This window comes from Zonotrichia albicollis, chromosome 15 (genome assembly GCF_047830755.1).
Source record: "Zonotrichia albicollis isolate bZonAlb1 chromosome 15, bZonAlb1.hap1, whole genome shotgun sequence".
Taxonomy (NCBI): Eukaryota; Metazoa; Chordata; class Aves; order Passeriformes; family Passerellidae; genus Zonotrichia; species Zonotrichia albicollis.
In genome coordinates, this window is record NC_133833.1 from 8,579,801 (window position 1) to 8,602,985 (window position 23,185).

Here is a 23,185-nt window from a genome sequence, read left to right on the forward strand (position 1 = left end):
AAAAATCACTCAAATATCCTCTGACCAAGTTTTCCAGAGGCATTTTTCCATTTAGATCAACTGACTTAATGATTCCTTGAAATTTATCAAAATGGAAACAGTTTTTCAAGAGCAAAACAACCAATTTTCAAACACTTAAGCAGTTACTGAGTCCTGGATCCTTTCCAAGGACTGAACTTTTAGCCCATGTTGTGGGATTGTTGCAAATGTACCATTGTCTCCCCTGCTTTGTTTAGGGATGCTTTTAGAGATTTCTTTCTCTTCCAGCTCTGCAGGGTCTGGGGCACAGGGAGGAGGAGGGTGGGGAGCAGGAGGAGCAGCCAAGCACTTTGATGGTGCTGCAGCCAGACTGCCCAGGCACTCACCTGGACACTGGAGCAGAGGCTGGGAGCTCTCACAGTGACACCAAACTCTGGGGGGGGGTCCAGCTGCTCACAGAAGTGGCAAAACAAAAAGCAGCATTAAGGTGGGACAGGTGGGTTTGGTGGATTTTAACCAAAAGTGGCTCGAGTTGCTAAGTTCTGATCCCAAGGACCATGAGCTCTGTGGCCATGGATATCCTCAGCTGCTGCTCATGCAGGTTTACAACATCTGAAAGCTTACTGTGCTCTTGATTGGAAATTTTACAGTAATGGTTTTTTTCTTTTCTTGGAACATTCAAACAAATTTGTTTTCACCCAGGTGCTTGAAACGTAAGGGTCGCACACATTTTTCCTCTGTGTGAACTCATTTCTAATTAAGCCAGAATATGATTCCTGCTTTTGAGAGGCAGAGGTTCAGGGGTTGGAAGTACCCCTGGACAGCCAACGGTGAGAAAATTAAAGTTTTGATGCCTTACAACAAAACCATTCTGCTGCTGTATATCAGCTGCACAGATGCACATATTTTATGCTCTCATTTTAGTCTGTACCAATATGATCCTTTCTTGCCTCTCTTTAATGTTGGCAGGGGACTTGTGTCAACATTTACCTTTAGGTACAAAGCTGTGGCTTCTCTGTAGGTGTACAGCTATTGCTCCTCTGTAGGAGGGGACATTAATTTCCCTTCTTTCCCAGTGGCAAAATTATCATTGCTCTTTTCTTTTAATTGCAAATGTTGAGTGCCCACCTCTGTCTTCTCAGCAGCTCTGTCCATAACCACCACAAATCCAGAGCACCTTTCTCTTTCACGAGTTTTAATTGAATTAACAGTAAGACACACAAATTGGGTTGGGGAAAAAAAAAATAAGAATTAAACAGAACACCAGATGGCTGTGTAAATCCTATTTAAGAGAGAGCTGGAACAGGAACTTTTTTCATAACTATATTATTAATAATTAACATATGGAGGATGCTCTGAGCAGAATACTCACGGCTGCATTAGATTATAACTTTTCACTGTGTTGGTCACATGGTTCAGATACTTGAGGGCATGAGGAGTCCCAGCTCTCATTAACTGCTGCAGCAGCCTGGATGGGAGCAGGAGAAGGCCAGGAGAGCCAGCCCTGCCTGTGCTGAAGGGCTTTGCCCCCAAAATGTGCAGTATCAGACACCACCCCACTGGAGCATCCTCGGGAAGGTTACCTGGGACAGCCTGGGTTTTGCCCAAGAAACACAGGAAAATAAGGTAGGAACAGAGGGCAGGAGAGATCTAGAAGTGACCAGAAGTTCTGGCAGCAGGGGAGCAAGGAGGGTCTGTGCCACATGCCATGGTGAGTGAGATCTCTCTGCTCTCAGTTATCCTGCAGGATGCTGGGCACTGCCACACCTGCACACCAGCCTGAACACCCATGGAAAACTACGTTTGGGCAACCCAGATGAATGATTCACATCCACAACTTCGGTTTAGGAATTTCTCACAGGACAAACAATGACCTTTCCATGCTCCAGTGACACAGATATGGCTTTGAACAGGACAGGGTTATGGTTTACCATCTGAGGAGAAGCCTCAAGGAAAGAACCTCTCAATCAAAAGGGCTTTCAGAAAGTTGTCTTTTTACTTGTTTCTGGTATTGTTTCTGCAATCCCTCATTAATTTTTTTCCCCAAATTTAGTTTCAAGAATATGTGACTGAGGTCTTGTGAAGTCATTGATGGCCTGGACAGTGGTGGTGGGAAGAAGAGTATCTCTTGCTTCTGTCAGGGGAGAGCGAGTGAATGTAAAATATACTGTAAAATATAATTTAATATCAGTGGAAGCACTGTGGTCATTCTGGACTCTAAAGCTTATCCATGTAATTTTTCTTTTTACATTTTCAATTGCATGTTGCAGATGTTTTGACAGAGATTGGAAAGGGAAGGAGTTACTTCCCCACAAAATGCATTTCTATATCTGAGTATTTCATTAGCAAGGTTCCTTCCTCCCACTAAAATCTGTGACTCTGATAATTTCCTTTTTCCCAGATGTTTTAATTTCTTTTCTTTTCCTTGACGAATCTCATTTTGTTATTTCCTGCACATACATCCATCCTCTTAAGGTTTCAATGAATCATTTCTCCATCCTGAATATTGTCTGCAATATTCCCAGTTCACTGTAATATGCAGACTTAATTATTTTCATTTGCAAAGTGTCACAGAGCCTTGTCCATCAAGATACAGACAAGTGAGCACAAGAACACATCAAAACCATTGTATGGATGTACATCACTGATGAAAGGGCTTTAAATTACCTTTATTAATAATTAATAATAAAATTCCCATGGAAAAGGGCAATTAATATGGTTTGCTACAAACCTGACCTTAGTTGACTCCAATTTTGACTTTGCCTAAATCCCCATAGACAATGTTTTAAATCTCTCCTTCTGTGCCCTCTGTGACTGTTTTTTTAGACACCAAAGGGACATTGTTGTTTGGTAGTTTTTTTATTGTGGCATGTTTTCAGATGAATAATTCAATGCTAAAGATTTTCAAGTGGTTTTGATTTTGCACAGATATGAAAATCCTGGAATGTTGAAGGCTGGGACTTGCAATTCAGTCTCTTGTTTTCAGATAAATAATTCAGTGATAAGTTTTATTCATATATGTAAAAAGAGGAGAAATCAGACAGTAACAATAAATCTCTTCAGAAAACATGCAGCCCACTAGAAGAAGAAACTGAAGTTTTCCACAGAGCCAGCCACCTTATTCCCTACCCTAGAGGAGAATGCTGAGCTCAAAAAAGCTCAATCTTTATCTCAGAAAAGTCAAATTATAAAAAAACTTAAAGGCAAAGCAAAGTTTAAACTAAACCAATCAATGCATTTGTGTAAACACTACATTTTCTAGTTACACACATCACACAGATCAGACTTGCCTTTTCATTTCATATGGTCTAAAATTAACAGGAGAACAACAAAAGTCCCTTCCACTATTATCATTAATTTTGCCTTTCCAGTCAGTGCTGAAGAGCAGTAATGTCAATGGGCAAAGATATGGCATTTCAATAAAACTGGGGAATGTGTGAGTATCCTGGGTTTTGGTGTGAGTATTTGCCCTCTACCAAATGGACCTAATAACAAAGATATTTTGGTTCAGAAGGAATCAATGTGAAAAGTTTTGTAAAGGTGCAGTTTATTACTAAAACTCTTCTAAATACTTGTGGGTTTATGCCCTAAATGTAACTCAGAGGCTGAAGCTGCACAATTAGTTGGGCTTTTCTTCCTGATAATCCTGGCTCATCTGGGCCTTGCTTACAAACACAAACCTTTCCCTTTGCTGCAGGTTTAAAAACACTGAAGTGAGACTCCAGACAGCAGGTCTGAATATTCACCAAGCCTGCCATGAGCTCATCTGCAGGATGAGCAAGAGCCTCATGAATATTTGTGTGATGCCATTAGACAGTGAAATGAGCCCCAGGGACAGAGGGAAGGCTGCAGCAATGCTCAGGGCAGGGACATTTCCCTGTTCTCTGGGTGTCTGCAGCAATTCCTCAGAGCACCTCTGGTCACTCACTGTTTCCTTTCATGCTGTGGTTAGATCCCATTGAAACGGGACTTGATCAGCTGAATTTTCTTTCACCCATGTAAATCTTTCCTTTGCATCTGGACAAAGGAATCTGGACCTGGTTTTACTCTCTCTTGTAAGGTTAGTCTGGTGCAAAGTGTTTTTAAAACAGGGCCCATGGCCATGGATAGATTTTAACTACAATTAGAGCAGATCTTTTTTTGTGAAAAGGTCCCAGTGTCACAGCGTGGGTCTTTGGAATGGAACTTTTTCTGTTATTTCTAATTCATTAGCAGTAGGGCATGTACTTTTCTATTTCTTTCTTAAACTTTCTGCAGTTTTATTTTCCTCTCTTGAAGCCACAACAGCAAAGAGTGAACCAAGTTCCAGCCTTATTTACCCCCTGACAATTTCAGCTGCCAGAGTTTAATAGCACATGCATTTGCTAAAGGCAATTTTTTTTCACATTCCAGAGCATGAAATAAAGACAAAATATATTGAATATCCCACCTGCTTCTGCTAAGGTCTCAGAATAGCTTGTGCAAAACAAAGAGTTCTTTGTTCACTGGGAAGTTCACAGAGCAGTGAGATAAGGAAAGGCTTCTGCCTGTGCTGGTCTTTCCCTGCACTGTGTGTTTTCCAGCAAACTTCAGTCATTCCCTCTGAGCTCTGTCATCTGCTCTGCATCAAGTGAAAAAAACCTGTAACGGGTCTTTTACTGGATAACAAAAAGGTTTTGGCACATTTTTGACCTTTTGTACTGCCCCCCCCCCCAAAAAAAAAAAGTATGTTTCAGCTCAAGAAAAGTATTTTTTTCAGTGTAAATGCAGACCCTTTACTTAGGCTTCAAGTCTTAAAAATGCCTAAAATATCAAGGGAATCTTCAAAAGAGAGAAGTGTTATAAAAGCAAAGAAACTTTTTTTTGTTTTAATACATTCAGTGATTTTTTTTCCCTCTTATTTGCATGTGGGGATATGTTTATCTTTTAATGCATCTGATCCTCTTTGGTGAAATGGCAGTGTATTTTTCACCCTTCATGGGAAGAGCAGCAATAACCTGCTTTGCCCTTTCCCTGAGTTTTTCCCAGCCCTGCCAATGTTTGCTGATACTCCCACAGTGTTCAGCGCCCTGCTGAGAAAGGATGATTTCATTGCTCCTTCGGTGAAGGCTTTGCTGGGAGGAGCACAGCACTGCCTGTGCAGCCAGCCCGGCTTTCCTCCCTTCCTCCTTCCCTCTGGTTTTGCTCAAGAACAGCAAAGCTCTCAAGGAAACCTCAGCTCCCCTTCCAGCCCAGCCCTGGCTTTGGTCCTGCTGGGAGCACAAGCACGGCAAGCTCAGCTCAGGCTGGTTTGTCTGGGAGCTGTCAGGAGATCTTTGTGATTATTCTGATGTGCTTTTAATTTCCCAGAGCACACAATGCACATGGTCCAGATCCCACCTGGTTTTCCCAATGTGTGGATCCCTGCAGGAGCACTGCCCCTCTGCTCCTGATAGCACAGAACCCCAGAGTGGTTTGGGTTGGAAAGGGACCTTAAAGATCACCCAGGTCCAACCCTCCTGCGATGGGCAGGGCTGGCAAAATGGGAAAAGCCATGCATGCAACACATTTGATGCCCCCTTCTTTTCCAGTTGTAATTCAGGGGCACAAGGTGCCAATTGAAATTCTTTGGATAGTTCATTGAGTCAGCATTTTTCCTAACAGATTTCTGGCATTTGAAGCATTGCACACCCAGCGCAGGGTTCCTTTGAGCAGGTGTTGCAGCCTAAAATGTGTTAATAATGAAGGTTTTCAGAAGCAAAGAGCTACATCAAAAGATAAATGCTCAATAATGAACCCAGAAAGGTTGCTCCAAGGGCATGAATGCAGCTACATGATGGAAAGAGAAATTGCTCATCTCTGCCCCTGCCAGTGTCTCTTGACATCCCCAATGTTCTCCTGAAAGTCTATTTATGCAGCTCCTTTTTAGCTCACACTCAGTGATTAAACACACTGAAGTTTGCCATGGGGCTGACAGGGAAGGCACAGGCTGAGGACACAACAGGAGCACCTCAGGACATTGCAGTCCCAGGTTCATGGTGCTGGTTCTGATCTGCAGAGTTTTATCTGCTTTCACTGCTCCACTGATGGGTTTTGCCTTCCTGCCACAGCCCCTGGCCATTCAGTGTAGGGCACATTAGCAAAGGGAGATGATCCTGTCTGAGTGGCTCATTCTCTTGCCTCAGTGGTAGATTTCTGTACTTTTAAGGGAAATGGAATTATTTCAGTAATAAAAGAGATACTGGTTTCTTTCTGCACAATTAATTCCAATCATCTGAGGCTGACCTCTGTCTCTTAGCTGTCTTGCCATAAGTTTCCTTATTTCTGCTGACACCATTTTTCTCTCCAAGATAAGACTCCTCTCCTCTCCTCTCCTCTCCTCTCCTCTCCTCTCCTCTCCTCTCCTCTCCTCTCCTCTCCTCTCCTCTCCTCTCCTCTCCTCTCCTCTCCTCTCCTCTCCTCTCCTCTCCTCTCCTCTCCTCTCCTCTCCTCTCCTCTCCTCTCCTCTCCTCTCCTCTCCTCTCCTCTCCTCTCCTCTCCTCTCCTCTCCTCTCCTCTCCTCTCCTCTCCTCTCCTCTCCTCTCCTCTCCTCTCCTCTCCTCTCCTCTCCTCTCCTCTCCTCTCCTCTCCTCTCCTCTCCTCTCCTCTCCTCTCTCACAGTCTCTTTCTCTGATCAATACAATAGAATATTAAAAAATAAAATTCTCTCTATTTGCAGTGTTTTCTATCAGAAGTCATTTTCTATATGTTTATAAAATATAAAGGTATTTTATCTTGGAGTGAAACTCCTGATTTTTGAGCCACTATGCTAAGGAAAACCTCTCATTCTGTCATAAGAGCTCAGAAGTGTTTCCCCACAATGCATATAACATGTTAAGCTACCAGAGAGAGCTGTCACACATCAAATTAAATAGAAATGTGGAAAAGTGATCACTCAATGTGGTATCCACGTTGGTCTCTGAAAAACCTTCTTTATTCCTATATGTAAAACTCTTCCTTTGGGTTCTTTCAATTCCCACTGAACTCTTTGAGAAATTTTTCCCATATTCCAGACAAATATTCATGTCTCTTATTTCATCTCCTGTAGCTCAGGGCAGGGCTTTTGGAGGTGTCAATACTTACCTGAGTCTTCAACTGCCTCTCAAAAAATTCTGCTTTGGTGCCTTCATTATTTGAGCTGATTGCTGTGTGATTTTATTATGGGTTTTTTAAGCCTTTTTTAACTTAAAAAGCTGTGTGAGTGATAGGCTGGAGGAAGAACTATTTCCTTCCTATATCAAGAGGTATGCACAGGAAAATCCGCTGCCATCCACTGGGACCCAGGGCCCTGGGGCCAGCAAAGCTCCCCCTGTGGTTTCTGAATGCAGAAGCACTGCAAAACATTTTGCTTGAGCCCGCAGATCCTGATGCATTACCTTCCTGACTCTGCCCAGGAGATAAAGCACTCAATGCTTTTAAGTGGCTGGTTTTGGAGCCAGGCAATCCCCTGCACTGCCAGGGCTTCCATTTCAATCAGAGATTTCCTGCCCTTCTGCACAGCCCTGGTCACACTGCTCTTTCTTGTCTGCAGCTCGGGAGCACCCACGGTTTGTCCCTAAAAGCCTCCTTGCCTCATTTTCCAGCTCTGAGGAAAGGAAAAAGAGCATTTAATGGGAACATTGAAAAAGCACTGCAGCATTCAGGCCTCTGAAATTCAATATCACACATCACCATTTGTCATTATGCTTTGAAGCCTTCTGCCTTGAAGCTTTTGTCTCAAGCTCTGTTCTTCTCCATGCCTAAGTGCCTAACCAAAGCATTTTTAGTGTCATCTTTACCTTGGTGTCAGTGCCCATTCCCAGGGAAGAGAGAAAGTTAAATCTCTGAGGAGATGTAAGACCAGTTTCTGAAATGTTGACAGAGAGAGGACTGGCAGTGCCCAAGGGGTCACTCTGTGTTTCATTAATGTCTGATAGGGAAAACAGTGAAAACTGCATTGCTTTCTGCAAGCAACTAACAGATTAAAACTCATTCATGCTCTGATCTTTAACTTATTATCATTTTATCATCTCTAATCCTTAACTTATTTTTCCCTCGTTTTTGTAATAATCAGAGTAAGATGATGTCCTGGGGTGACTTAATGATGCTGAATTATATCTCCATTCATCTGTTTAGCCCAGAAATAAATTTTGTGCCCTTAAAATTAGATCCAAGAGCAAAGGAGGGGAGAGGAAAAGCAATGATTTTTTTGTGTCTATACTCAAAAACAAAGAGCTTCACCTGTCTTTGTTGTCTGCAGCATGGACAGGGAGCAGGAGAGAACTCACCTTTGATTTTAGTTGTTTTTTTATTAAGTTAGCTGAGGATGGAAGATTTTTTGGAGCTGTTCAGCTGTTGTTCAGTCTGGGAACACCAGGACACCATCCAGGGCTCCCCAGGCTGCACTACAGCTGGGACACCAGACCTGGGCCCCAGAGAGACCAGGAAAATCCAAGGACATACCCATGTCTTTCTCTCTCTTTCTCTCTTCTCTTTCTCTCTCCAATCCATAGAAGGACTTTCTGAATTTGCCATCTCTTCAGAACAACAAGAGGTTCCATTGTTCAATATTATTAATCTTTTCATGTTTGTGAGCACTTTGCTTGGTAAATAAATAGAGTTTTCCACTTTTCCCCAAGGAAATCTTTTCCCTAACCAGTGGGCGGGAGGGGCCACTTGAATTTACTCTCTAGAGGAACTCCTTTGGAAGTTTTTTCCCACATTTGCCATAAACCAGGACAAAAATTCTCTTGGTGCCAACATGGGGTTTGAGAAAGTGGAAAAACCTGTACTGATTGCATTTTAGTTGTACTTTGTAATGGGATAAAGCAGTCAGCAGCTATTCTGCTTGAATTCATTACATCTCTCTGGGTGGAGGCCTTCATGTGTCTCTCTGGTCCCTGGGGTTTTTTGAGGTTTTAACACTTTTCTAGTCCCTGGGCTTATTTTCTTATCTGGACATAGCTCCAGTATTGTCCCTAACATGCAGCTTTTACAGTAGAGGGACATGGATCAGTATAGCAATTGTGCTGGGCTGATAGTGATTTATAGGGAGTTTACAAAGGTACTGGGGTTTGTTCAAGGTGTGTATGGATTGTGGTTTCTTCATCCTGCCCTGTGTCCTAGCTCCAGTAGCATGCTTTGGGGGTTTATTAGTAATTGCACCCAGTTTGTTAGAGGAGGAGCAGGGAATGAGGCTTTTCAGCCTTTCCTTTCCTTCTTCTCCTTTGAGTCTGTTAAGTCACTTTTTGAGAATGTTCTGTTTGTCCTGAATATTAAAGAGACCACTCTCCTGGTATTTTATCTGGTAAGCTTCCTCTCTTTATGGTCTGCAGCATGTCTAGAGTGAGGGCTGAGATGTCCATGGGGGCTGATGAGGCCCCTGACCCAGGAGGGGACCCAGCCATGGAAAATCCTGAGTTCTGTGGGGAATGGGATGGTTTGGGCCAAAGAGATGACAGATGAACAGCATCTAGGCTCCATGGCACTCTGCCTGTCTTTATTGCCTTGTACAAAATAAATTGTTCCACTGAACTGGGTTTTATGGCAATTCCTTCTCAATTTTCCTATACTTGTATTTTTATTGTAGCTGTTTCCAGACACATTGAAAAAATGGACAGATTAAAATGTCTGATGAAGTCTCTGGAATGCCAACCAGAAAGCATTTGACTGTCTCATTGCCAAGGACAGCTGAATTTCTTTGTTTGAGTGAATCCTGAACAATTGCAACAGGAGGAGGAGGTCTGGGTATTGCTTGGGCCCTTCATCCCAAAGTCTGCACATTCTCCAGTGTCATTTCCCTTCCCATGAGTCACTACAAGTGTGGTTGAATTCATGATATCTGAAAATAAAAATTGCAAAAGGGATCAATTCTCTACTGAGCTTCCTCCCACTTTGTTTTTTTCGTCCATTTGCCAGGAAGATTACAAGCCCAAGCAGCGTTAGGACAAACATCAATACCAGGCATTAGGAAATGCCTCCTTGTAATACTGCTGTCATCACCTCAACCTTACACTTTAAATTAAGACTCATGACTAATAATTACCTTTTTTTTTTTTTTTTAAAGCATTCTTTTTCATGAAAACAGCTTAAGAGAAAGCATATTTAAATGTTAATATTTCCAGGAAAAAATTCTAAAGACAAAGGAGGTTAAAAGTACCCATCAATTCTCTTTGTTCTGATTGATTTATTCAGTGGAAGGGGTGGAGTCTCATTTTCTTTTTTTTTTCTTCTTCTTTTTGAGAAATGAAGATCCCAAAGCCTAATTCATCACAAAACAGCTGCTAATGTGCTATTAACGAAGGAAAAGTGGTACTGCAAAGCAATCCTAATTACTGTGCAACTGTATTTCCACCTGAACAGTAACAGTTTTGTTAAGCAAACATCTCAAAAAGAGTCCATTAAGTTCCCAAATCGATCATCGTTCACAGGTAGTGAAGATGAAAGCACAGTTAGAATTTTCTCTGGTTTTCAGTCCCAAGAAATCTACAGATGGCAGCTGAAATCTTCCAGCTGGGTGATCCAGGGCAAGGGGTGGCTGCCAGGCGTGGTCCCTGTCCTGTCCCATCCCTGTCCCTGTGGCCCCCAAGCCCTCAGCAGCCTCTTCTTTCCTCCTCTCCTTTTTTCTTGACCCCCTTCCTCCTCCCCTTCACCTCCAGAAAGTTCTATTCTCTGAAAGAGCAGAGCATTTTACATTTCCCTCCCAGGAACATTTATTCAGCCACAGAACTAATAAATGAAACCCTCAGCTCTACTTATGAAATCAGCTGCACCAGCAACATATTTATTTTTCATTTTTTCTTTCTATTCTTTTGCATTTTAATTATAATTCTTTGTGATTAAAATAGCCACATTCTAAATTCAATAACCTCAAAGAACAATATGAACTAAAGTTTAATCTTTTATTATGAAACTCTTAGGTAGGATCTGGTGGTGCTGTAATTTTGCCATTAGGAAACTGCCCTTTCCACTTTTCTGCCATTCACCTTTTTTTTTACCTTTTTTTTTTTTTTTAACTTCTGAACAGTAAACTGAAGAGTCCCAGTTACAGGGTACAAAACAGGTACTTTCTGTACCAGAGCACCACAGCTTTCCCTGCTGCTTTTGAATTTGTCTCTTTGTCCTATCAGTAAAGAATGAGCTGTCATATTTTGAAAGGTACTCTGAGATAAAGCATTTAAAGTAGCAAAATACCAGCCAGATCTCATAATTTGCAGGAGAGCCCTGCAGAATGGCTCCCTTTTGGTCTTTACAAAGTGAATAGAACAATTTAATATTAGTGCTGTGTTAAGCTGCTCTGTCAATGGCCTTGGCAAAGTCATCACAGTGTTTTCCAGCTTGATTCCAAGCCCCTCTCTGTATTTTCTGAATTTCAGGGTTCACTCTCTTTCCCCAAGAAGTAACCTGCTCAGAGGCATTGTGTCAGTGCTGACCACTTATGGATTTTGGGGTTTGGCTCAGATATTCTGCTTTTTAACCACACAAAAATATCTTTTTTCTAGAGAAGACAAGGAGCAGAAGTGATGCACTTTCTGCCACCACCTGGGGGTCCTCTGTGCCTGGTTTGCAGTTTTCTATTTGCTTGTTTTTCTGTTGGACAACAAAGACATGACCTGTCATGTTCCACCAGCAAGTTCAGAAGGTTTTTCCCTGAAATCTCTTCCTCTTCAGACAATGCTACTGATGTCTCTGTTTCTGCTTTTCTTGCAGTTCGTTGCTCACCCCAACTGCCAACAGCAATTGCTCACCATGTGGTACGAAAACCTCTCAGGCCTACGGCAGCAATCCATAGCTGTGAAGTTCTTGGCTGTTTTTGGAGTCTCCATCGGGCTGCCCTTCCTTGCCATAGCCTACTGGATTGCTCCCTGCAGCAAGGTACAAACTCCTGATGGGCTGTTTGCAGGCATCTTTACCCAGGGCCTGCAGTGAAACCCCAGATTTTTCCATAAAGATGTTGGGAAGTGATTAATGGTATCCTCTAAGATACCATGGGGAGAGCAGGCTTGGGGTGTTGCTTGACAGACACAAATGGAACTGTCATGGTCTGAGATTCAGTGGGTAAAGAGGGTAAGGGAATGGGTGACAAGAAAACAGAAGGAAAAAGAAATGTGAAGGAGATAACAACATAAGAGTATAATGAAGAAAAAATAGAAGAGCCACCAAAACTGGAAGTAAGTAAAGAAGATTCTTGTTTTAGTTAACTCTGATGTTAAAATTCTTGTTCTTTTATGCACTTTTTGTGGTGGGTTCCTCCCTTCTTCAGGTCTCCTTTGTTACCTTTCCTCCTTCTTTCTGAGCTTGTGGAGCATTGTTGTGGTTTTAGTTAATGCAAGATTATTGTGGTTTTAGTTAATAGAGCATAATTTTGGTTTTAGTTAGTGAGGCATTATTGTGGTTTTAGTTAATAGAGCACTATTGTAGTTTTAGTTAGTGGAACATTATTATGACACATGGGCTTGAAACTCTGGCAAGCCCCAGGAAACTTCTTAGTGTTGCAGCAAGGATTTTAATCATAAAATCTTTATGGTTTTGAGGGAAGAGATGATGAAACTTGGAATACAGCTGTATACCTAAATACAGATCAGATGGTGGAAGACAGTTTGTTGAGACCTAGAGGTCAAAGGACCAGAGCCAAACATTAGCTTAGGTAAAATCTCAAGTAGTTTGTGGTATGAAATCTGTAGAGGTTTCATCCTGAAGGAATCTGCTCAAACAAGTGGAGATAAATAAGTGTGTGGCTGAGTGATAAATAGCTTTGTCATTGCTCTTGCCACAGAAAAAGGGGTGGCAGGGGAGAAGATCATTTCACATTCAGCAATAGCCAACACCACCATCCCTTACAAGGAAGATGTCTTCTGCAGGAGGCTTGTCACAGGTACTTAAATTTGATAAAAATGACCCCTGGCACTGGTATTCAGTCCTGAAAGTATCTTCTTCCACTTCCTCTAAATACCAGTGAGGAATACTTTCTAAATATTTCAAACTCAAGAGGTTATAGATCCATCAATTAGTATTGAGGAAAGACCATAATTTGAAACACATCTTAATACAACCAGAAAAAGTCCTTCAGTACATCTGAGATAATAAAACACATTTAAGCCTTGGTCTCCTCCAAAATAGCTCCAAGAGGAGCACTTTGTGTTAGAGGATGTGAAGATGTAACTTCATCTCCTCGAGGTCTGTACCAACACAAAGCTCCTCATTTTCCATGGGTACCATCCAGGACTCAGAAATGCTCACAGAGAAGTTCATGTGAAATCCAGGCTGTGCTGTGGGTGCTTTTGGCTGGCTCATAGAGGGAATTATTGTGTGGAATTACCACCCTGATCCCTTCATGTCAAACCCCAGTCTAGCAGGGATTTATGAAGCTGTTTAATTTCCTTCACCTCTGTTGAATGTGTTGGGAGTTGGCATACCAGCCAACAGCAACATTTGTGATGCAGTCTCAGAATTATAGAGGCCACATTTCAATATGGCAATAGGTAGGAAGAATAATTAGACTAGAAATAAGTGGAGAATTTAAAAAACATAAAAACTAAGAGAAAAGAAACTGAGTCAGTTTTACAGCAGAAGTAAGAAATTATTGAGAAAGTGACTTAGTTTTAATTTCTTGAGGTAGGTGTATTAAAATTTAAAAATGGGGGGAGGGGGATACTTAACTTTTCATCAGCTTTGATTTCATTATCCTAAACCTTTCATGCATTGTCATTTTTCAATGTTCCTTCCTTTTCACCCCCCTAGACTTTAAAAAAACACATGTAACCTTCTAGCACAAAGCCCAGTTGAAATTTCCTTCAGACAGGTATTGTCTTTTAATGCATGGATTTGCCTTGATCAGAACAATGTAGTCTTGATTTTTGATTGGGGCCTGTGATAGAAATAACTGAATCACAAATACAATTTTATCCCTAAGAATTGGTACCTCACTCAAAATCATCACTATTAATTTCAAGGGCTGCAGGTTGATCCAAGAGCCTGCTATCCTCTCACAGTGTTATTGCCGAAAATTCTACACAGGCAGCATCTCCACTCTGAGCAGCCCAGTTTTGTCCTGGTCAGCTTTACAGTTATTTTATTTGGTTTTTACTGATGGAGCAATCTTGATCTTACACAACAGGGCAAAGAAATAATTTTTCCACAGTAATAATCAAGAAATTGATACACTCATGCAGTTACACACCTTGAGTTTAGCTATATCATGTTGTTTGAAAACTCTTATTGTCATAAAGCATTAGACTGGTTGGAGGAATTCACACTTCATAAGTTTTTTACAGAACATTTTAGTCTACATCTTATTTAGCTCTAAGCTAAAAATTAGATTTCTGAGAAGATATAAAAAGCATCAGCTCAAAAAAATAATGGTAAGCTTTCTGAAGTAATAAATGGGACAAATGGCTGAAGTAGCATTAACTAAATGCAGATTTTTGTTAAATCATGAGAGAAGTAAGGGAAATTACCCACGGAATTCATTTGGTTCTGTAATACATGGGATTATTTCTCTGATAACTGAGACTATGCTACTTTAATCTAAGGTCTTTTTATTTTACATTTCTATAGCAGGGTAAGTCTGTGTGGAGAGGATTCATGATTCAATAGGGATTGCTTTTCCTCTTTTAGTGAATTCAGGGTAGAAATGAGTCTCATATAGATTGCAAATGCACTTTCTTAAAAATTTCTTGCTAAGGATCCATGGCTGGTGTTCCACTTTACTCTTGCAATCTGAACTCTCTCAGATCAGAGGGGGAAAACATCTGAGTTTATTACTGTGTGACTTTAGACCTATCCCATCACCTCATGCAGCTCAGTACTGAAATTATAAATTCTTCTACAAAGCATCAATCTACACAACATCAACCATAAAAACTGTTGAGAACTACACCAATAGTGACAGCACAGGAGGTGAACCAGAACTGTAAGGGTTGAGACTGGTTTTAACACTTCATCCACTCCTATGTCTGCCATATTATTCCTATACAAGATTAAATAAACTTAGGTTTCAAGCTAGTGCAATATCTACCCAACTAAACATGTCCTTACTGACCTCAGAGAATGTTAATAAGGACCTCAGGAAAGAGCAGATATTTTCATTTCCTTTAATGGAAAGTCTTTTCAGTATTTAGAAGCATGCACATTTTCCAATAGGATTTCCTATTCTTTCAACTTTATAAAATATTTTATTGACATTTTATAAACTCTGAAAAGAAAAACAAATAAACCCCTGATTCCTAGTAATTCCTTTGAATTTCTGCTAGACCTAGAGACCTCTGCTTTTGAAATATTTCCTGTTCTGCCATAAGCAGAGACCAGGGCTCCTTGGAATTAATCTGCTATTGGAGATAAATATGAAAATAAGTAATTTCCTTTTTATGTTCTCTTTCCTATGAAGTTTTATTATCAAATCAATGGATATTAAAAACAATGGATTATATCTTGGCATCAAAAGGAAGGAATCAATGAGTAGTAAACGGAAAAAAATATTTTGAATTGGCTTTGAGGGGAGTTTGGAAAGACCCCATCCTGGTCAGCTCTTCCATTGCTCCCTGTTGTGTCCAACACTACAGGCTTTGGCCCTAGTGCTCCTGAAAATGCTTCTACTCCTTCCATCATTCTGGAGTAATGTTTTCTTGGGTCACAGAAAATTTGAAATTTAAAGAGTGATATTTAAATTCATTAACCAAGAAAGCTTGTCAAGAAGAGCAGAACAATTATCTGCAGGGAAGAGACGTGCTGCTCTCGTTCTTGGCTTAGTTTCTTGAAATAAATCCTTGTATTCTGGGAATAATTCTCCAGCTTTGGTACTAATTATGAGAGAAGACTATCATAGCAAAGCATTTGAAAGGCATTACTAAAGCATATTTAACCAGAAGGCTGTTTCTTACACATTGATAATGAACCGAGAATTCACTATTAATAAAAGATTCTAACATATCAGGATGAGAATTGTGTCCATCATTAGTCTTTATATTGACACACAAGTGCATTCATATAAGACAAATAAACATGTCTCTCATATAAATGTCCTGGCTCTTCATTTTCTACTCACCATATGGCCAGGGCAATTAGATATTACATGTGGGTTTAAAGAGGCATTGCCATGCATAGAAAATTACTCAATGCATAATGTCTAGTAATAGCAAATAACAACTTGAACAAATCTAAACTCGATTTAGCTAATGATCCAGAATCAATTACTGAATCCTTTTCACCCTGGGCAAAAGGTTTCAAATTTTATAGTGAAAAACATCTAGGACATCACATCAAATGTCACTGTTAGGTTGGATGTGATGTACATACATGTGATCAGGGTCAAAGAAAAAAGTTTTTATTCTGTGTGTTCTTCAGCATATATACTCTTAAAAAAGTGTGATCTTAAGTCATTAACTACATCATAATAACTTATTAATTGGTGCAAGCAATTAGTGTCAATATAATTGGCAAAAGTTTTACAGAAACTTAATAAGGCACGTATACACATTTACTTCTGCACATAGTTTAGCTTACAAAAAATTTTCATGTATCTTTTCTAATTTGTTTCCATGCTGACAGCCTTGTCTTCTTTTTTGCTATGGATACACTCAAAAATCATCAATTGATATTTCTCCTATTAACTCAGCTTTGCTTTCAGGCTAGCTGTGGTGGGTAAATAAAAACCTTCTGACTGTGCGTGTTGCATTGCAGCTGGGACGTACCCTTCGAAGCCCTTTCATGAAGTTTGTGGCTCATGCAGTTTCTTTCACAATCTTCCTGGGACTGTTAGTGGTGAACGCCTCTGATCGGTTTGAAGGAGTCAAAAATCTCCCCAACGAGACCATCACGGATCATCCAAAGCAAATATTCAGAGTCAAAACAACCCAGTTCTCATGGACAGAATTGCTGATCATGAAGTGGGTATTGGGTAAGTAAAACCAAAGTGTCCACAAGTGCTCTGTGGAAGTTCAATCTCATTAGGAATAGCATAACACACAATGACAAGACAAAGAAAAAAGAAAATTTAAAAAAACCCCAAAACAAAAACAAACAAAAAAAACCCCAAAAACCCAACAAACCCCAAGATAAACAAACAAAAAACCCAAACCAAGAAAACTCCCAAAAATTGAAACACCTTACTATGAGTCTAGAAGTTGATGTCAAGACTTTTCATTAAAAGAGGAGTGAAGAAGACTGATCTTGGTCACTACTTTTGAAAACATTGAATGGTGCTTAGCAAATTCCCATTTACCCGATTTTTCCACTTTCCATCATAAATGCCACAGATGTTGCCCATTTATCTCTGTTGGTTTAATCATTGCATCTTAAAGAAGATAATATTATAATAGAAACTTGTGGCTTCACTCTGGGACAAAGTGAGCAGAAAGAAGTGTGGTGAGTCTGGTTTATTACCCTGCCATGGGATCCTACTGTAATTCACTGAACCTCAGTGTCTTTGCCTGCAAAATGAGTATAATGTCATTTGCTTTTCTTGTAGTGCACTCCAAGGTCTAGTGATGAAACCTTCTAGGCAAGTAAGAGCTAGATTTTATGAAATTTGTAGTATGAAATTTTTACCAGTGAGAGGACAGTGCAGTGCTCAAATTGTACAAAAGAAATTAAAGTATTCAGCAATTACAAAGTAAGGATTCATGTGGGTGAACCTTTTGAGTGTGAAAGTGTGCCACATCCACAAGTCAAATTTCTAAGGAGTTTCAGACAAATTCACGTCTCACGTTTCCTACAGGCATCATTTACTCCTGGCAGGTCACTTAGTTTGAACCACTAATCTAAACAAGTTCAGGAGAATTTATTGGGAAATTGAGCTTATCAACTCTGGAGAATCTTTGTCTACCTCTTCTGAACCTATTTTTGTTCACCACCATGATTTTGATTCTCTTCTTGCAGCAAATAATTCCACTGTTCCATAAGTACTGATGGCATTAAATTCCCCTGAAAAATAGGATATGGCTGCTCTATCTGATGACTTCCTGGCCAGTGTTTCTTTGTTCCCTGTCCCTGTGATAATCAGAATCCCATACAGGATATTAGGCTAGAAAATGCTGAATAGATGCCAGACTGGATAGAGTAAGACTGTAAGATATATTTTTAAAATTATATTAAAGCAGTTGGACAAGATGATTAGATTTTAAACTAGGTATTCTTCTCTTATAGGCAGTAGGTATCTGCTTGTTGAGTTCCTGAGAGATGAAGAAGAAAACATTTCATTTAAAGAGAAGGTTTTCACTTTTCTGGGAGTAGAAAGGTGATTCATTGTACAGACTCCTGAATATAATGAGATTTTCTAATGACTGCCTACATCTGCACTGACAATCTTCTCTGGCCATTTTACCTGCCTGCCTCCACCAGAAAGCTTCAAGTAATGTTTCAGCAATACAGAGGTGAAAGTTTGGTGCATGTGGCCTGCAGACATCTGCTCTTGTTGAGCCCCATGTGTGACCCTGAACTTCAACGATTGTAAAAGCACCAAGGGTGGCAGCTTTTGGTGCTAAAATCTTACAGATATTATAAATACCTATATTCAAGCAGAAATATAATTAAAGTGGCCAACACAGACCTACCTAGTGGCCTTCTCTGATGGAGTGACTGTGTAAGTGCACAAGGACAAGCTGCAGATGGCATTTAACTGGACTTTTGTAAAGCCTTTGACATGGATCCCCACAACATCCTTCTCTCTAAATCAGAGACAGATGGATTTGATGGGTGGGCTGATGGATGTGTAAGAAAGTTGCTGAGGGTTGTGTGGGCAGTGGCTCAGAGTCCACTGATGGACATTGGTGACAAGTGGTGTCCCTCAGGGTCTGTATGGGGACAGTGTTATTTAATACCAGCATTAATGAAGAGAGTTCTAGTGCACCCTTAGTGAGGTAGCAGATTGTAAATGCTGAGGCTGGCACACCTGAGGGATGGGATGAATTGTCAAGTTTAAACAATCATGGGGATCTCATGATCTTAAACAAGACCAACATCCCCTTTGTACATGGTGCACAGCAATTTTGGCTCATGTACTGAGGGCTCATTGCTTGCCTTGGCTGCCTCTTCCCTGTGGCCAGAGCTTCCCATCTCTTCCTCTTCAAATTAGGAAGGCTGGCATTTTCCTCATGAACAGCATGGGCAGAAGTGTGCACTCAAAGCAGGGGGTTTATTTCTAAATCCCCACTGCAAAAGCAGCCAGGGTAGCAGTTAAACTCTGGGTAGATGCAATCTGAGCACTATTAATCTCTTAATCAAACAGCCTTTGGTGGACCCAGGAAGGCTCAAAGGCAGCTCTGCAACATCAGCTGCTCCTGATTTATGTACCAGGCCAGAGGATATAAAAATCTGACAAACTGTTCCTTTTTGTGCACAGGTGGTGCACAGCACTTCTTGCACACTCCCATTTTTCTTCCAGATGGGCTGTGCCTGTATCTTGACTCTCCTTCCCCTGCTGAAACCAGAATTGCCCTTCAAGGTGACATTTCTGATCATCCCTGCTGTGGGAACAAGAGAAGCAGGAGCTGAGCCTAGGATGTGCTCACATCCCACATCCCTGAGCATCAAACTCAGGGAAACACCCCCTGCCAGAGCCATTGGGGGGCTCAGAAACACCACACTGCAATCTAAACCTGGCAGAGCTGATTTGTCTAACTACTTCTTATTTCTTACACCTCATCTTATGTCCCATCCCCTGAATTTTAGCTGATTTTTCTTTTCTCAATACTTTTACTAAAGAGGAGCTTTAAATTACTCTCTCACAATGTATATACAATTACCCAGCAGTACTGACCAAGTAATTACTGTAACTTTCCTGCTTGTCCTGACAGACATTTTTAAAAAACATGATTGCCACAAAGCTGGGGAAAAGAACAGTGGAAATTATAGGCCACTAGCATGTTACTTTCACAGATGGATTCTTATTTTAGTCAGACTCCTCAGTTTTAGACACTTCTTCATTAATCTGTGGCTTAGGTATATTAAGTGAGCAAGATTAGAAATAAATTTGGATGGGAATCATTTCTGGCCATCAGTGAACAAGTGCTTTGTTGGGCAATGGTACCACGCATGTGATATTTCTTTAAGTGCTTTGGTACCTTTTTAAAGCACACATATAATGCACAGGGATAATGGCTCCTATCCATCAGTTCTGGAATGCTTTTTTTTCAAGGCAGAAATGTTTCTTTAATATTTCATCCTTGCTCCAGGAAAAATCCTGAGAAACCAATTCTTCCACCTTCTCCCTTAGGCTATTTATTATTAAATCTCACTCTTGGCGAGTGTCAGTGTGGGATGAAGTTCCTGCTTTCACACAGCCAGGCACCAAGAGGAGGAGAGCTGGGATGCTCCTCTCCTGCCCTCTGCTCTGCATCCTGCAGCTCTCAGACTCTCTCCCAGGACTGACCCAAATCAGGGCACATCTCCAGGGAGTTCCCAGGGCTGTGGAGCTCACAGGCTCACTGTGACCTTGCCTGATGGTGCCATGGAGAGCCCAGCTTCCCTTTTTCTCTTTCAATCCTTCCCCATGCACAAGGACTGAGAGCAGCAGCTCTCCTCTCCTCCACCTCAGGCTAAATTCCCAGTGACCTGTTTCCCTGTCTGTAACCCCAGTGCACCTCTGGGGACACCCCAGGAGCTTCAGAAGGAGCCAAGCAAAAGCATTTGCATGCCACACCACGAGAGCCTCCAGCAGAGAGGATGAAAGGAGTTCACAGAAAGGAGAAGATTGCAGGAGGTCACATGGAAATTGGCAGGCGCTGCTCCTCCTTGATTAAATGTGAATTTTGCTGCTGCTATGGAAACAGGACTGGGTAGAGAGCAGGAAATATTTATCAGTGGGTTAAATATTCCAACACTTTAGCTATTCAGGAGTGAGATTTCGGCCCTGGAGCCCTGCTGGGATTGAAAGTTGGGTAAATTGGTGAATCTGACCTGAGCTCTTTGACTGAATTCACTTGTCCACTCCAGCTCTTCCCAGTAGGACATGGATTCAAATATTTGAATTCACTGGGTTTGGCATTTAGGTTTATTTGTAAGTCTGTTGTCAGAAATCATAAATTTGGGCTAAATTCAGTGTTTGCAAAGTGGTAGTTCAGACTCTAATATATGGAAATTCATTATTTAATAGAGAAAGCTTTATGAAATTGGAAGGAAAGAATTTCTGTCTTACCCTTTTTTAATCATACTAAAATTGCTATTAAACAGTTCTGTTTGTATTCTCCAAATGGACGCACCCTCTATCTTAGGGAAGGTAGAAAAGAGCAGCAGAGCAAGCAGTGCCATCTTCAGTGCCACAGGGTAGGAAGGTCATTCTGGGAAGAAGAGAGGAAATCTACTTTTTTTCCAACTGCATCAGGAGTAGAATTTTCTAGTGTCATCAGAATCTCTGAACAGTGCTTTTTCTGTCGTCATCATCAGAAATCAGCTTTTTCATTTACTTATATAGTGACATTTTGAGATTTCTGCTTCATAAGCACAAAAGGTTGTATTAATTTTTAAGAAAAGATGAACATGAGCCATTCTCAATTCATATGTTTAATTAAAGAGTCTGCAGCTTTAATCCTAGAAGCCACTGCAAGCAAGAAACAAACAGATCTGTCTGAATAAACACCTCCTGTGCTTGCCAGTTACAGATGCTCTGATCCCTCCACAGGTATGATATGGTCGGAGTGCAAGGAGATCTGGGAAGAGGGTCCCCGTGAATATGTGGTGCATCTCTGGAACCTGCTGGACTTTGGGATGCTGTCCATCTTTGTGGCATCATTCACTGCCAGGTTCATGGCTTTTCTCAAAGCCTCTGAGGCACAACAGTACGTAGATCAGTACGTTCAGGATGATGACCTCAATAATGTCACCCTTCCCCCTGAAGTTGCTTACTTTACCTATGGTAAGATGCTTTTTGCTGTCTAATGTTTCCTGTTCTTTTAAGTTAATGTGTGGCAATACTGAAAGCAGCTTTCTTTTTGTGATATTTATATAGTATTTTTTCTGAATAAACCAAATTATTTTCCCTAGATCTGTCCATTCCAGCCATCTTCCTAACCAGTCAGAAAGGATCTAAACCTCATTCAGCCTCTGCTCTTGTGCTACATTCAGGTCAATCACATGCTGAAAATGTAGCTTGAGCAACAGGTAATCAGGAACTCTGAGTGAGCAGAATAGAATTTAAATTACAGATGAATTAATCTGCTTGGCTTTCCAAATGAGAGAGGAGGGAAATGTGTGAACAAACACAGAATCTGAGGCTGCAGTAACTCTGCATTTCTGTTACATCCAACACCTCGACAAAAATAAATAAGAATGGCAATAAAAATAGCTGCTGCTCATCAAAACCTACATTTTTGTAGGGTCTGTATCATCTATAAGTGCTGACATTGGGAAATGCAAGCCACAGCAGTGCCTTGAAAATGCTCTTTTGGACGGCTGAAATGGTTTTCCTTCGCTATACAGAAATGAACAGAGCTTCACACACTTGTGGGGAGTGGAGACACTGCACACCTCTGCCAGCTCTAGATGGGCAAAACCCACAGGGATTTTTGCTCACAGTGGTTGCAGGAGCTCCAGAGCTGGGCACTAAGGAACACCAGCGGCTCCCTAGGTGTTGTGGTGGTTGTTCTGGCGCTGTGCTTGGGCTGGAGAGGAGAGCTGGGGCAGCATTTCCTCCACCTAGACCCACCCAGCCCCAGAGCCTGACCCAGAGCAGTTCAGAGCCACAGGATCTGAGTGGCACCACCAGCTCAGCCTCCAGCATCCCTCCCTGCCCACACAAGCCAAGAGCCACAGAGATGAGGTTGTGGCTTTTCCCTCTCTGCCTTGCTGCTCACCCATTTAAAGTGAGTTCATGACACAAAGGTGCAAAGGGTCCAGAACAGAATAGCCCAACAAGATGCTGTGAATTCCTCCATCTGCTGCTTTCCCTTTGGTTCAGATTACTGCAAATAATGCCCTAGTTTAGTGCTGTGGCCCTGAAGATGTCACATGTTTTAACTGAGTCGCAATCTTTTCATCAAGAGCCTGAGTTGATGCAAGGACACTTATAAGCCATATTAATATAAATGTTTACATTTCAGCAGATTAGGTAAATGATGCATATCTGGAGCTTTTTAAAGTAAAAATATTAGAGTAACTAGACTTTAGAAACTGGTTTTAATTTAGACATAATATGAAAATGGTACACAATGTTTATACCTGCTTTATCTGAACAAATCCTAACTTTCTTATCTAATGGTGGGGATAGAAGATCTTGGTCTCCCTAATGCTTCCTTTCCAA

At 41.1% G+C, this 23,185-nt stretch overlaps 1 protein-coding gene across 4 annotated transcripts in view; it reads left to right on the forward strand.

Annotated features, from left to right (window-relative positions):
• The window catches only part of TRPC7 (transient receptor potential cation channel subfamily C member 7), a 71,824-nt gene that overhangs the window by 31,179 nt on the left and 17,460 nt on the right, over positions 1 to 23,185 (forward strand). For all 4 annotated transcript variants that reach the window (XM_026791366.2, XM_014264793.3, XM_074552443.1 and 1 more), the window contains exons 4-6: positions 11,665 to 11,829; positions 16,633 to 16,849; positions 21,569 to 21,802. In XM_026791366.2, the coding sequence (XP_026647167.2) occupies positions 11,665 to 11,829; positions 16,633 to 16,849; positions 21,569 to 21,802 (616 nt within the window). The remainder of the gene's footprint in view (positions 1 to 11,664; positions 11,830 to 16,632; positions 16,850 to 21,568; positions 21,803 to 23,185) is intronic.